The sequence below is a fragment of the Acomys minous genome (assembly GCF_964271855.1).
Source record: "Acomys minous genome assembly, chromosome: 9".
NCBI lineage: Eukaryota > Metazoa > Chordata > Mammalia > Rodentia > Muridae > Acomys > Acomys minous.
In genome coordinates, this window is record NC_140490.1 from 30,478,705 (window position 1) to 30,494,414 (window position 15,710).

Consider the following 15,710-nt stretch of genomic DNA (forward strand, 5'->3'; position numbering starts at 1 on the left):
ATAGTGATTTGCTAGTTTCCTCGATAGTGGTTAGCTTTATATGCAAGAACCCTTTCTGGGTCTGTGAGACTACAGGGATGGAGAATGACTGAATCTCCTGCTAGGATTTGGGTAGCACAGGAAAGAATGTAGGGATTAGAGGTGCAGCTTCTGTCTTCTTTAGGGAGGCTTTAGTGAGCGTTAGATTCACATTTCTGGAAAATCTAATCTGCTAAAATGCAGGTGAGAGGTCAGGATTAGTACTGTGCCTGGGAGACCTCCCAGGGGGTGGCACCTTCCTTTCTCCATTTCCCTTCTCCCCTGGGCTGTGGAGAAACTGGTACCCTTTCCACCCCACTTAAGGATCCACATGCACCCCTGTCAGCTTTTACACCTCTGCCAGGACTCTGTTACAAATGGCCTGCAGCTAGGTCAAACTGCTTTCAACATACAAAACTCCAGGCTTCAGGCTAGCCTTAGCTATAGTTGCATTCAGAGATACCTCCGTTCTTCATCCTGCATTCAAGGAATACATACGGATGTTCCACCAGCTTAGCAACCCTAGGGACAAAAGAAAGACACTTTTTTTGGGGGGGGAGCTGAGAACTCCTGTAAAAGCCCAGGACTTTTTCATAGTGGTAGGCTTTAGCTAGCTTAACTACAAGGCTCAGGCCAGGTCCATCTCTCTAACCTAAACGTAAGCTCAGCTTGTTTTAAGCGTTGTAACAAACTATATTGGTTTCCCAGGGAGAAATTGAGAGTTATGGTTATTGTCATTTTGTCAGAACTGTGTGGCTGTATTTTCAGCAGAGGAAACCAAGGACAATCCTTTCTTCTTTATTCTCTCTCCCCCTCTCCCTCCCTCCCTCTCTCTCTCTCTCTCTGTCTCTCTCTCCCCTCCTATCCTTCTTCTTCTCCATCTCTCTCTCCCCTGTTTGCAAGTACACACCTGTGCATACATGCATCTGTGTACTTATGCGCGCGAGCACACACACAGACACACACACACACACACACACACACACACAGCCTCCATGCCACCATACCATTTCTTCCCGTTTCAACCTACCAATAGCAATAATGTGACATTTTAAAGAATAATAGAACATGTCTTCATCAAAGACAGTGAGAGTACTACAGTAGACAAGTCAGTCATAAGCATTACTGTTGGCTGCTAGGGGATGAACTGTCCACATATTACAGTGGTAAAGAGTCATTATGGGAAAATGAGAGAGGCTGAGAAGGACCATCCTTTACCCACTCGTGCCTACATCCAGCCCAGCTGAGCCAGACTAGCCATGCTTAGATGCCAGAAGAACAAAGGATCACACATTCTGATGGCTATGAAGAGTATGGACTTTGTTCCTTCCTAGTGGCTCTGATTGCCAGGAGAAATCAAACAGGCTGCAGATTAACCCTTTTGTCTCTTGAGTTATGGCTGTGAGGCCCAAGGACTACAATAGGTTCCCTCATGTCTGATCCAGTCGTTGCATCCTTTTCACACCCACACGCTCTTCAGGCCAGGCATCAAGGCACCATCAGGATCCCCAGATTTTTAGATAAGTGTCTCATAAGTTTGAGCCTCAATTTCTTCATCTATAAAAGTATCCCTCCCCCTCTGTGTGTGTGTGTGTGTGTGTGTGAGAGAGAGAGAGAGAGAGAGAGAGAGAGAGAGAGAGAGAGAGAGAGAGAGAGAACAGCTTCCCAGTAGCCTGTTCTCTTGAGGCAGGTTCTCTCTTCCTGCATCTGCTATAGATTTTTATATGAATTCAAAGGATTGACTCCAGCCATCAGGCTTGAGTTGTGTATGAATGCTTTACCCACTAGGCTGTCTCCTTGGCCAAGAATAATTTACTTTTTAAAACAGGAAATGATCTTCCCTGGCCTCAGTCTGTCAACAAGAAAGTGGGAGCTACACCAGGCTCCCCTGCAATGTGCACATCTGTTAGGTTTGAATGTGTTAATTTATAAAACAATCCCAAGGTTGCTTAGCAACTGTGAGGGAAGGCAGGGCTAATGAATGAGCCTCATGTATCTGCATAGCTTCCATCTCTCATCAAGCCTGTGGCAGAGGACTAGCAAAGGTCCTGGATAAAGCTGTTCCCAAGGATGAAGTCCTCATATCACAGTCACTGAAAATGGAAAACACAAAGAATACAAAGAGATAATACGAGTGGTCATACAAGCTGATGCCAGCTTAAGCCTCACTTCTCTTTGACTGACTAGGAAGCCAGGAAACTTAGCATCCAGCTAGTGTCCTCTGTCTCTGAATGTCTTAGTTCCTTTTGACACCATGTTCCTCCCCGTTTCCTCAGTATTCAGCCTCCCTTCCCACATTGATACGCTGATGGCTCCTCCTGTGGGGACTGAAGTCACATCCTACTTCTTAGCTGATAAATCACTTTTCCTTTCAAAGTTCTTCAGCTCTGTCCTTATCAAAGATGGAGGCTGGATAGGCCTGTGTTGTTGAAAGACAATGAGGTCAAAAGGGGTTAAGTGACTTCTAAAATCACCACTATGCCTTTGATATGTACTGAGTGACTCCTCTGTCCAGGAAGGGACCAGAAGAGCTAGAACATCCAGAATGTACTGTCACCATCTGGTTTGCTCCTGGCTATGGGTTCATAGAATGTTGGTCCTAACTTCACTTGCTTGGAGCCCCACATATGTGTCTTCCAACTCCTCTTTTCCCATCTCACTCTGATATAATCTGGTTAATCAGTAAGGATTTTGCTGGAAAACTCTGTGCTGTTTTCCAAGTATGTATTGAGCATCAGCTATCTGCCAGACATTATCTTAGGTACAAATAATGTTACAAACTAAACAAGGAGCTTGTGAGATGCAAGTGTAAGGATCTGAGTTCGGATCTTCAGAACCCATGTACGTAAAGCCGTACACAGTAGCATATGTCTGCAATCACAGTGATTCTAGGACAATGATTCATAGGACAAGGAGAAAGGAGAAGCTCCTGGATCAGCTAGCCTGTTGCAGGCAGCAGTGAACAAGAGACCCTGTCTCAAACAATGTGTAAGGTGAGGACCAATAACTAAGGGTGTCTTCTGACATCTGTCTATACACAGTAGCGATTATGTGCATACACGTTCACATACACACACACACACACACACACACACACACACACACACACACACAGCAGAGGAGGAAAAAGTTTACAATTAATTACCAAATAGCCTTAATATTAGGAGAGATGGAGGCTAGGGAAGGGCATTTGCTGAAGTGAGTGTGGTGCCAAGAGTTTAATTGGGCTCTCCTTGGTTTGTGGGCTCCTGGCATGGACAGCTGAGGAGGGAAGCATGGCTCCATTGTTGATTGATTATTTCTAAACTCTCATAATCATTAAAGCTGACAACAAAGATTGAAACCCTTTTGTGTACGTCACCATTGCTCTTTACCTGTCCCCTATAAGGACCTCTCAGTTGGGTCCTTCTCTTCTTTGCTCACAGTCACTCACCATCCAAGAAGTGTATACTTTTGAAAGGTTTTCATGCACACCATAGATCCCCACATCAGTGCCCCTACCTCCTTGGTTCCCCTCAACTACTGTAGACCTACATAGGCAGCCGGGACTGCTGGCTTCTCCTTGACCACCATAAAATCCCACATAGGAGCACATGACTGCTGGTACCCCTACCTGTTAGCTTCTCCTTGACCACCATAGAATCCCACATAGGTACCTCTAGATGCCAGCTTCTCCTTGACCACCATAGACCACACACACACACACACACACACACACACACACACACACACACACACGCGCGCACACACACACACACACACACACACACACACACAGGCACCCTTGGATGCTGGTTTCTATGCTGTCAATTGTCAGACCAGACAGTTATCATTTTGTACGAAATTATTAGGATGATTTCTGTTGAATTCTGTGAGTGCTCAGTCTATGCCTTTCTACTATTGTACCACAGTATCTAGTGTAGTACATCCCACCTAGTATGAGCTCAAAGAAAAAATTGAATGGTCATGAAGACATTGCAGCTAAAAAGATAATGCTAAGACCTCATAATTCAATTTTCTCAGCCTACAGATGTGAAATTAATTGAAAATTCAGAGAGAGAGGGTGATTTATCTCAGGTGACACAGATTCTTAGTTTTGCATCCCCATCCACAATGCTGCATTATCTTCCTAAAGATGCCTCAACTTGCTTCACAACTTTACTATTCTTCTGTGAATGTGTGTGTGTGTGTGTGTGTGTGTGTGTGTGTGTGTGTGTGTGTGTGTGGTGTAAGTTGGAGATTGACATTGACTTGAGGCATCTAACTCAATACCTCTCCAACTTATTTCTTGAAACATGATCTCTCATTGAGAGCAGAACTTGCACATTTGGCCAGGCTGGCTGGCTAGTGAGCTTCAGGGTTGCTCCTATCCTCACCTTGCCCGTGCTACGGTTATAGTTGCACATCATCATGCCCAGCTATTTAATATGGCTGCTAGGAATCAAACTCAAGTCCTCATGCTTGCACATCGACTGCTTCACTGACTGAGCTATCTCTCTAGCTCCCTATTTTTTAAGGCCTAGGCCTATAGCTGAGACTCATAATATGTCAGGTTAAGCAAATCCTCATTAAGCAGTGCAGGCTCCCATGTCTTCCCGAGATGAGGCATTGAGTCAACAGTAAATGGAGGCCACATTAGTAACATTTTTTTTTACCCAGTATGACTTTGTCATGATGCATGAGGCTGCCTGCTTTCCATCAAGGCCCTAAACAATGCCCTCTCAGAGCAGGCAAGGCATGCACTGGCATCTGGCAGAGGAATAGGTTTTTGATTGGCCCTTGGTGGACTTTATGCACCTTCTGAAGCATAACCAGGACAGAGCTCCAAATGTCGGTTGTTTTCTTGTCTGTGAATCCAGAGGGGCAGCACTGGCACCTTGTATTACAATATAGAACTGGGTGTGAGCTCCCAAGTGTGGGCAGTGGAGCGAGAGAAAATTGTTGTTAATAAGTGGCATCCTCCACGGATTCATGCAGCACAACTTGAAGGTCTTCTGCTTGGTGGTAGAGCACCCCAAAGGGAAGAAGAAAGCAGAATAATGTCAAAAGGCCATGTGGAGACAGAGGCAATAGCTTAAAAGGAAAAAAATACTTGCTGCACAAGCATGAGGACCTGAGTTCAAATCTCTGGAATGCCCACTGAAAGCTGAGCGTAGTAGTATAGGCACCTGTAACCTCCTCACTGTAGGGATGTGGAGTCAACCGCAATACTGGGCCTTGCTGTGCCAGCCTATCTCCAGGTTAAGCAACAGACTCTGTCTGTCTCAAGGAAATATGGTGAGAAGCAATCAAGGAGACCAATCAGTGTCCTCTCTAGGCTCTGAGTATCCACCGGGGTGGGTATTCATACACACCTGTGCACATATACCACATACATATACCATGCACACAGCCATGTGCCTGTGTACTCTCTCTCCCTCCTGGACTCTTCCTCTCTCTCTCTCTCTACCACCATGTCTGTGACTAAACACTACAATCAGGCAGTGGTAGTTATGATGGGCAAGTCCCTACCCCTCTGTGGAGTTCTGGTTTCTCATCCACACTCAGGCAGGTCCAACTTGTGGACCACAGATCCTACATGACTGAGGACAGCTATGAAGGCAGCCCACTATAGAATCATAAACATACTGAAACCATTATGAATTCTTGTGATTTTTTTTGGTGGGTGGGGGGGACTTGACTGTATAGTTCTTGGGCATTTGTAGATGCTAACATCCTGTTGCAATGACAAAAACTTGGACACACCCTTCAGAGTAATCTGAACCTAACAGCTACATTATTTTTAGTTCTTTTTCAGAGCACTATGTGCTATCCAGAGACTGGAGATACTGTGAGATGCATGGATACACTCCTTGAACTTGTAGAATTGCATGTCCATCAAGGAGACAGAAAATTAACACATATATTCCTGGTACTTAATTCCAGTTATGATAACTATCCTTTAGAGAATAAATGAGATGCATGTAGTGCTTAACATTTAAGTGCCCAATGCTAGATACTTAATGACAATAATAACAACCCTGGTGGCATTTAGGGATCCAGACGCCACTGTAAGTGCTCTTTTCAAAATGACTCGTTTAATTAAAACACCTATAGAGAGTTGATTATTACCTTATTTTATAGACAGGATCACCAAAACTTTGAAGAGGTTCACTTAGCACAGTTTACACAGTCACTGAGTAACAGAGGCAGAGGAGGACCCACCCAGTCTAGCCACAGCCTGTGCTCTCAATGCACCTGTCATGAGGTCAATCTTTGACAACTTTGTAAGCTCAGTAATTCTCCTCTCTGCTGTAGTCTCGGCTTCTACACTTTTATTTAGACTGAAGGCATTTAGGCTGATTTAAGCAATTCACACATTTTAAATAGCTCTTATTATAATGTATTGCTGTAATTGTTTTCACACTGCAATTGGTGCTGGTCTTTTTCAGACTTACAGATTAAGCTTTATCAAAGTCTCGAAGTAGAACAAGCAACACCATGCAAGCCAAGTGCAATAATATCTGTGGCTTCAGGCATTCCGTGATGGTCTTGGGACACACGCCCTCAAATAATGGGAGCTACCGTACTATTTTTACTCACTTTAAGATTTGGGCACTAAAGAACGGGGGAAAGGGACTTGTTTGAAATTACACAGCAAGGACCTCTCACTCTGATGCAGTCAGAGATTCATGATATGACTGAATTGGCTGGTGAGTAGAAAGTGACCCACGCTGATGCATTCCATGGTACATGTGAAGGATGAAGTTCAGAGCAGTGACACCTCCATGGCTGATCCAATCTTTCTTGGATCTCTCTTGCTCAGGTGTTCCTCAAGAGTGACCGTGTGGCCCGCATGGTGCAGAGTGGGGGCTGCTCAGCCAACGACTCTCGTGAGGTCTTCAAGAAACACATTGAGAAGAGGGTACGCAGCCTGCCAGAGATTGACGGCCTCAGCAAGGAGACTGTGCTGAGCTCCTGGATGGCCAAGTTTGATGCCATCTACCGTGGTGAGGAGGACCCCAGGAAGCAGCAAGCCCGGATGACAGCCAGTGCTGCTTCCGAGTTGATTCTGAGCAAGGAACAGCTGTATGAGATGTTCCAGAACATTCTTGGGATCAAGAAGTTTGAACATCAACTCCTGTATAATGCCTGTCAGGTAGGTGTCTCTTCTTTGGGCCCAGAACTATGGGTCAGTAGAGCCCATGATGACTTCTGTGGGCCACTTCTTGATGGGGAACCATTCAAAAATCATGTTTTCTAAGTGTGCTGATGAAAGATTGGCTATATTGAAGACTAGATTATAACTGTGGTTTTGTCAAACTTTAAAAGCCACTGAAACATTTATGTGAGCCCTTAGGTTGTTCCTGGGCTCATGGACCCTAGGACTGGCCTGATTGTGGCTGACGAGTAAGCAGGCCCCAGGAGAACAGAGAAGCCTTGGTGTGTAAAGAGTTAACAACCAAAAACATGACCTTATTACAAAGATGGCTCTGCTGTAAAGTGCGTAGTGTGTGCAGGGTGAAGCATTCCAATGTCGCCAGCTAAGGAGGAAACCCAACACAGAGCCTGGGCATCCAGAGTGATTGACAAGGGAATCCTGCTTGAATTTGAGTTGTATCACAGCACAATTCATTCATGCCATGAATCTCTGACTGCATCAGAGAGGTTGCCCATTGGTTCTGATTGGTCCCACCCCCAACAGTCCTGCCTTCCCATGGGTGGAGACTTGGATAACAAGCTATGGGAGCTTGTAATTTCCTGCTTACCCATCTGCTGCTATCCATTCCCTCCCTTGGCAAATATTCACTGAGTTTACTGCACAAGGCTTCGAGCTAGCTTGTGTGTGACACCTGAGACCATGTCTAAAATGCACATTGCAGCTGCATCCTAGAGAGATTCAACCTGAGGCCATCCCAGGAATTTGAGTTTCAAATAAGGACATGCCTTCTTGGTAGCTATGTTGTCCATCCTCCTGTGAGAGCTGTTAGAGTCCCTCAGCCTTGCTCTGGTCCCTCTGCATGAACTCTAGGCATTGCAGCAGGGTGAATGGAGACACTGTAATGGATTATCCAAGAGCTGCCCTTGTTTGTTCAGACACATAGAGACTGAGAAAAACTCTCTTCTGGCCTCTCACTAGCTTTGGGACCTTGGGGTTCTGTGGCCCTTTCCATGATGGTTTGAAATTATCCTGTGTTAAATGTTGATCGAACCTTATGATGCCACTTACTTCATCCAGTAAGAGCTGAAGAATATATTCCATTGTAAATGTTTTCATTAACTTTTGCCAAGTTGAAGATGATGCCCTAGAAGCAGCCATGCACTTAGCCCCATGGTTATTGACAGAAGGATGAAAGAAGTGTGGTGCTTATCTTTAGAGGAAAGCATTGGGCTTGATTTCCAGTTGAGCTTTTCTAAGTTTCTAAGCTTTTTATCTTAAGCATATATTTATTTTATAGATCAAACAAATAGGAAAAAATCTCAGCAAATAAATAGTGAAAACAATGGGAAAGGGAGAAAGTGGCCTTTTGAGTCATTTTCTAGTCTTTTGCTAATAATACTGCATCTTCATGCCTTTGTCATTTCCAAGGTTTACCTGTATGACAATTTGATGTCTTACTACACCTACTCAAATTCACTTTCTTTCTTAGCTCATCTTTACTTAAGGAGTAATGTGTGTGAAATCCCACCTTGGATGTACAAGGTTTTCTTTTTTCTAAATACACACATTAACAGTGAAACATAGCTATTAAAATAGAAGCCTATCATTATTAAGCCCTCTTAGATCATTCACAGCACTGGGGATGTGCGAGATCGGTTGGAGCAGCCGGTGCTCTGACATGAAGTGGGTGGGGGCATCAGAGGCAGTCTCTAAGGCCACACTGACCAGAGCAGCTAGCTTCTACCTAATGTGTGCCTGAACTGGCCACAAAGGAGAGATCTAAGTTACTCTTTCCCCCCACTGCTTGGTTGGGTGCATGTGGGCAGGTCAAAGAGGATGCCAAACCTCTCTGAGCCCTGTTACCAGGAGTCACAAATGAGAGACTCAAATCCTCTTTCTCAGAGTTCATTCCACTTTGCATAACACTGCCAATGCACAAAAGCCAGAATATGGACACATAATTGAGTTGCTTTCATCCTAGACCCACTGACATTTTTCTATTATTTAGCTTTACATTTTCTATGCCTTTGTGAACTTACAAGACAGACAATTGCTAGGCTCTTCCACAGAGGAAAGTATACATAGCATTTTCCTCCTATGCACACCATTTCCTAGGGGAAGGTGGAATCTGTTTTGAGGAACTGTGTTCTGCAAGTTTCAATGATGTCCCCTTCTGAGAAGCTGTCAGTGCTTCTTAGCTGCCAGTCTCCTCCTAAAGAAGAAGTGGAATTTGTGAGAAAAAAAAAGTATACATCAATTCTGAATCAGTTGTCTGTTGTAACATGCACTATCTATCAAAACACACGAAGAAAGCAAGGAACCTTCATAATATTCTCTTTATTGCCTATGAAATTGTCCTATGGCTTATTTTGTTTGAGCATATGTGTATTGACTTCAGGGACAAATTGTTTATATACCACCTGTGATTCATTGGAAAACCATTGGCAACCTAGTATGGTGTCAGTGTTGTTTTCATTTTTCGTAGTCCTGGGGAACCAGTTATCTGATCATTTGAGTTGAATCCCAAAGCCAATTCACAAAGTCAAGGTGATATCGCTGAGATCCATTGTGTCATCTAAGAAATGACTCAATGACTGTCCTGCCCCAATTTTCATGAAATTCAAGGCTGTGACCTGTTGTCATGATGCAGTACTGAAAGTATCTTGAAGATACAACCATTCCCCTTTTCTCCCATTTGTTGTCAACTGTATTCCCAGTTTGCTACTGCCTACACTTGTGGTTTTACATTACAAGTTTTTCTCCATTACATCATTCTAAAGCATGTGAATGTCTCTCTGGAAAGAATGTTGCAGGGTCTGGGAGGAGGGCTTCATCAGAACAGTGCTTCCTACAGAAGCATGCAAGCTAACCCACATCGGTGGGAAGGAAAGCATGACAGTAGGCAGTTGTAACCCCAGCACTGGGCAGGTGGAGACAGGAGGATGCCTGCGGCTCACTGACAAGCCAATATAGCCTCATTTTCAAGCCTTGTCTCAAACAACAAGGTAGGGAGCACCTAAGGAAAGACACCAAAGCTTACCTCTGACCTCCGTATGCATGCGGACACACACACATGGCTATGCACCCACAAACACTCAAGGGCACATGTGTACACACACATACACACACAGGCATGCACACAGGCACGTGTGCACAAAGACACACACCAAAAAGAAAGCCACGATGGATTTCTGTGATTATGTGTTAGAAAGAAACAAGGCTACTCTCATAAGGCAGCTGGTGTTGAAGGGATATGGACGAGAAAAAGATATTTCCTTTAGCTTCAATTCTTGTATTTGAAAAACACCATAGTGAATAGTGATCGTATGCTACCAGCAAACCATCAGCAGCATGCCGCCAGCCTTGTCCAGAGCCATCGTCTGCGCCCAATGGACAGTGAGGATAGCGTGCAGCATCCTCCCACTGCCGGCCTGGAGATGCCATTGCACATCTGTAAATTTCTAGAATGTTTTCAGATAAATCTAGAAGGCCTGAATAGAGACACATGGAATGTGATTGAAGACCTGGATAGAGACACATGGAATGTGATTTCTTAACCTATAAATACCTTTATATATATATTGGTTTGTTTGGGGTTTTTTGGTTTTTTAGGGGCCTTGGTTTTGGTTTTTTGGTTTTTGAAACAGGGTTTCTCTGTGTAACAGCTCTGGCTGTCCTGGAACTCGCTCTGTACACCAAGCTGACCTTGAACTCACAGAGATCCACCTGCCTCTGCCTCCCAAGTGCTGGGATTAAAGGCGTCACCACCACCGCCCAGCATATCTTTACATTTCTGACACTGAGTCCCTCATCACTGTAGAACTCTCATTCGCTCAACACTTCATTTCTTTCCTTCCAACCATCATGTTTTTGATGATGCAGTTTATCTTATTACTGCTGCCTTGGACTTGATTTGGACTCAGCAGCTTTCCACATAGTTCATTAGACTCTGAAGGGAAACCTCAAGTTATCAGGCTTTCAGCCGTGACCCAGATTGCTGAGCTCTATCATGCCTCATTACAGAGCCCTTAATCTCCACACAACAGCACAGCTTTTTCCTGGGTCACAAGTTCCCTAAAGAAGTGGGGGCTGAAAATTTGCTTCTTGGTGCTGACTCTGTTTCTTAATCACTACTCTTATCCCTGTAACAACAATGAAGTTCTTTGTAGATAATAGTCTCACAATAAATAGTTGTTCAGATACTTTGAAATTCTGGAATAGGCAGTTGTATTGCTGGCCTAGTGATGCTGTTTAGGAACATACCTTTATTGCTTATTCATTCTCTCAGCGGATTTTAAAGCATCTGCTATGAACTCAGCAACATGTGTGCCTGCTGGTCTGGGGACTATACCCGCATGTACACTGTCCCAGGAGGACCCATGGCATAGCTACAGATGGTCTTCTTCGCCCTCCTCACCTATTTACAATTTTATAAGTGTTGTTGTACATGGATATTATATATGTTTGTGTTACACTGTTGCATAAAATTGACCAGAAATTTAGCAGCTTCCAAGAATATCCACTTTTTATCTCCTATTATTAAATCTCAGATGGTTTTCTGGGTCAGAAATCCAGGCATCTTTCTTCAGGTTCTCTGCGTAGGGTCTCACAAGATTGGAATTAAGGCGTCGGCCAGATCTTCTCATTTGGAGACTCGGCAGGGAGGGATCTGCCTCTGAGCTCTTTCACATTGATGACACAGCTCATGTTCTCCAGGCTGGACTCAGAGTGATGGGCAGAGAGAAGCTCTGTGGCCCCTGAGCCCTGGGTTTCAGACTCACTGTTTAAAGGGATTAAGTCAGCCACCAGGATGAATCTCCTTTAAATGCAAGTGATTAAGACCCTGACATCTACAAAATTTCTTCATCCTCGCTATAGAACATTGAGTAGAAGCAAGTTATCAGTTCCGTCTGTGTGGTGGTGGGAGGGGCTCTCCCATGGCATTTCTCATTCTGCGTCATCCTAAGCTTGTCGCTGGATGTTCCTGTGACTAGCTCCTCTGTGTGCAATTTAAAGGAAAGCCTCCCTTGCCAGCCTGCTAAAATTGGCTTTCTTGAGTGTCTTCTTGTTTTCCTGAACCAGAGCCCTAGTTGGATAGCACTCACGCAGTTCACTCACCTACGTACAGGGCACGCTCATTTGTTTATGTTCCTCCCCGTCCACCCAGGACCTTATTGTGCAACCTCAGGTTGGCAGCTTTGTAAAAATGCAAATCAAACATGTACCAGAGATAAGTCATGAAGAAATTTATTTTAAACCAATCCTTGTTAAGCAGATCATTTTAGAACTTGCTTATTAATGATGAATGAAAAATGCATGCTAACAAGACAGGCATGCTTATTTTTACACAAAAAAATTAAATCTTGGTACTACTAGACAAAGCAGATCAATATTTTGATTTATAATCATTATTGCTGATGACATTACTTTGTATAAATATATAGGACAGTACAAAATGGCTGAAATATGTTTGACGGCATCTCAGAAAGCTGGGAGTTCTATCTTAACCCAAAGCCAAATTCACTTTATAGGCTTTAGGAAACTCAAGTCAGTGACTCAGATTGGTTTTCAAAATCAAATATGCTTACATGTTATGAACCAAAGATGAGGAATGATGATCTTAAAAGGCATAGAAGTTTTTATTTTCTGTAGTTAGACCATAACATTTATGTAGAGATCAGAAAACTTTGTATGTAAATAATATATAACATACAACATTCCTGCAACTGAGACGGGTATTTCAGCAGCATTTGCTAGGATCGCATGGCATGATGATATGTTTGGCACAATGCTGACATGTTATATGTTAAGAATGAAGGCTATAAGCAAATCACATGATACAATAGGCAGGTGCTACAACAAGATCATTGGGTGTTTGTTATGCATTCATTTTTAACTAACTTTTTGTTTATGTATCCAGAAACCTGAGACTCTTGCCAGATTTTCCCATTCCTCCCTACATTCAGCTACAAATCCTTAGATGGGGCCACGATTCACAGCTTGATAGACTACATAGTTTGAGATCAAGAGCCATGGTTTTCACACCTGTTATCCACAGCCAGCTTCTCCCTGACTCAAGCAACTGCTCAATTAGTTGTCAACAGTCTCCTAAGTACAGAAGCCCTGTGGGCTTAAACACTCATGTTGCACAAGGCTGTGTGTTTGCTCCTTTCTTCTTGGTTAGTCAAAGCACAATAGTGGAAGAGATCTGTCGTGGCTACTCTCAATTGCCAACTTGGTGAAATCTAGAATCCCCTGGGAGAGAAGCCTCTGGGAATGCTTCTGAGGAACTCCCATCATTAGGTTAACTGAGGTAAAAATATATGCCCACTGCAGGTACCACTCACTATTCTTTTGGTCAGGATACTGGAATACATACATATATGTATATATGTTCTCTTCTGACTATCTCCAAAATGAAATCCTTAGTGTACTGGGTCCTTTCTCAAGCACTGAAGCACAGAACTGTAATCAGGGGTGTTAAAGAAGTGTAGCTTCAGAAAGGACACAAAGAGGATTTCCTACTCTTTATACCTGTTGACAAGCGAGGGAGCCTCTTACACAGCCCCCACACAATCTTGTGAATTAAGACTACTTGTCTGCCTTCTGATGCATTTCACCAGCATTTTCTGCCTCCTCATTGACTGAGACCTAGGATTTTCAGAAGCCTGGTCAACAGAGCCTAATATACTGATTGCATTTTGTGGTTTAGCCTTTCTCTATAAGTCCCTTCTGTAGCTCTGAATACAAATATTTCTGTTTTATTTCCTTTCAAGAAAGTGATTGGCTCTATATTAGTAATTTGTGGTGGACTCGGTGAGCAGTGGCCCTGTTATCTTCCTGCTTTCCCACCTCCAGTCTGAACAGCAATAACTGCCAAATAATTAGGAGTTACTATGTGTGATGTGCTAAGCCTAGCTACAAATACATGTAATTACATTTATTTAAATTCCTTATAAATTTTCTTTAAGGGAGGCACTTAGCATTATTTATTAATTTATGTGTGTGTGCCTGCTTGTCTATACATGCGCTATGCACATCCCATATCCGCATACACTCATAGGAGGGCATTAGATCTCCTGGAAAAGAAGTTATAGGCAGTTGTGAGCTGTCTGATATGGGTACTGGGAACCAAACTGGGTCTTCTGCAAGGGCAGCAGGTGCTCTTTGCAGATGATCCTCTCTCCAGCCCCATAAGAAAGAGATTTTAATAAAGAACTTAAGGCTGGGTTCAGAGTGAAAGACAGAGAAAGCTAAAAGAAAGAGGGAGGAGAGAAGGGAAGGAAGGGAGGGAGAGCGGCTGAGACTAAGGACTTTTCCAAGGTTAGTTGACTCTGTAGGTCTTCATGAGGAGTCCTTGACCCCCTCCTGCTCCCTCAATCATTTCCCCCAGCTCATCCATCCGACTCCCCAAGTTCTGTCTAATGTTTGGCTGTGGGTCTCTGCATCTGTTTCCATCAGCTGCTGGGAGAAGCCTCTCAGAGGAGTTATGCTAGGCTGCTGTCTACATGCATAGCAGAGTAACATTAATAGTGTCAGGGAATTGGTGCTCTCCCATGGGATGGGTCTCAAGTAGGACTAGTCTTTGCTTGACCTTTCCCTCAATCTTTTCTCCATCTTTGTCCCCACACATCTTGTAGGCAGGACAAATTTTGGGTCAAAGGTTTTGTGAATGGGTTTAATAGCCAGAATCTAGTAAACAACCCATATGTCCCTCAGCTAAAGAATGGATAAAGAAACTGGTACATTTACACAATGGAATACTACTCAGCTTTTAAAACAAGGACATCTTGAAATTTGTAGGAAGATGAATAGGACTATAAAATATCATACTGAGTGAAAAAAATCCAGACCCAGAAAGACAAACATCAAATGTACTCCCTTATAAGTGGATAATAGCCACAAAGTACAGAGGTAGAATTTAAAAAGCAAGATTGCATAGTTTTACTCTCTAGCTGAATTGGTTGAAAATACTGAGGTACACTTTCCAAAAAGAGCTTATTGATCCATCTTTAGGAAGACAGGCATAGGTGAATTTTACTCTTTTATATGACTTACTCTTCTTTTGCTAAAATTTGCAGGGGAAAAATAAGCTATGAATGCAACTCTGTGGCCTGGTTACTTATGATTGTAGTGAAGATTTACTTACTGGTGAAGTGGTTAGGTTTTTGTTGGCTTCTCTCACTTAGGTGGTTAAGAGCAGTGACGATGGGTCAGTAGGAGGCAGCACAGTGTAGCTTCAGCAGCTGCCTGTCATGTAGACCTCAGAAGATGATGTGGTTTGGCTGGCTGGTGGCAGCCCCGCAGAGAAGGAGCTGGCTAGGAACTGAGTGATGAGGGGATTGTTTGGGTTGAATGAAGAGAGATTATCTGAGATGTCAATTATCTTTTCTACCCAACAGTAGATGAAAGAATATATGAAAGTGTGCTATAAATACAGTGTGAGCCATTGAGTAATTAGTCTCAGCTGTTGCCTTGTCCTATATTAAGTTTGAACAACAAATCATGATTTGTGAGCTACCGAGTAGACTTGTCTACCTCTGTCTTTGAC

At 43.5% G+C, this 15,710-nt stretch overlaps 1 protein-coding gene across 11 annotated transcripts in view; it reads left to right on the forward strand.

Annotated features, from left to right (window-relative positions):
- CADPS (calcium dependent secretion activator) overlaps positions 1 to 15,710 on the forward strand; it is a 438,873-nt gene that overhangs the window by 110,269 nt on the left and 312,894 nt on the right. For all 11 annotated transcript variants that reach the window (XM_084795416.1, XM_084795414.1, XM_084795422.1 and 8 more), the window contains exon 3: positions 6,824 to 7,156. In XM_084795416.1, coding sequence (XP_084651542.1) covers positions 6,824 to 7,156 — 333 coding nt within the window. The remainder of the gene's footprint in view (positions 1 to 6,823; positions 7,157 to 15,710) is intronic.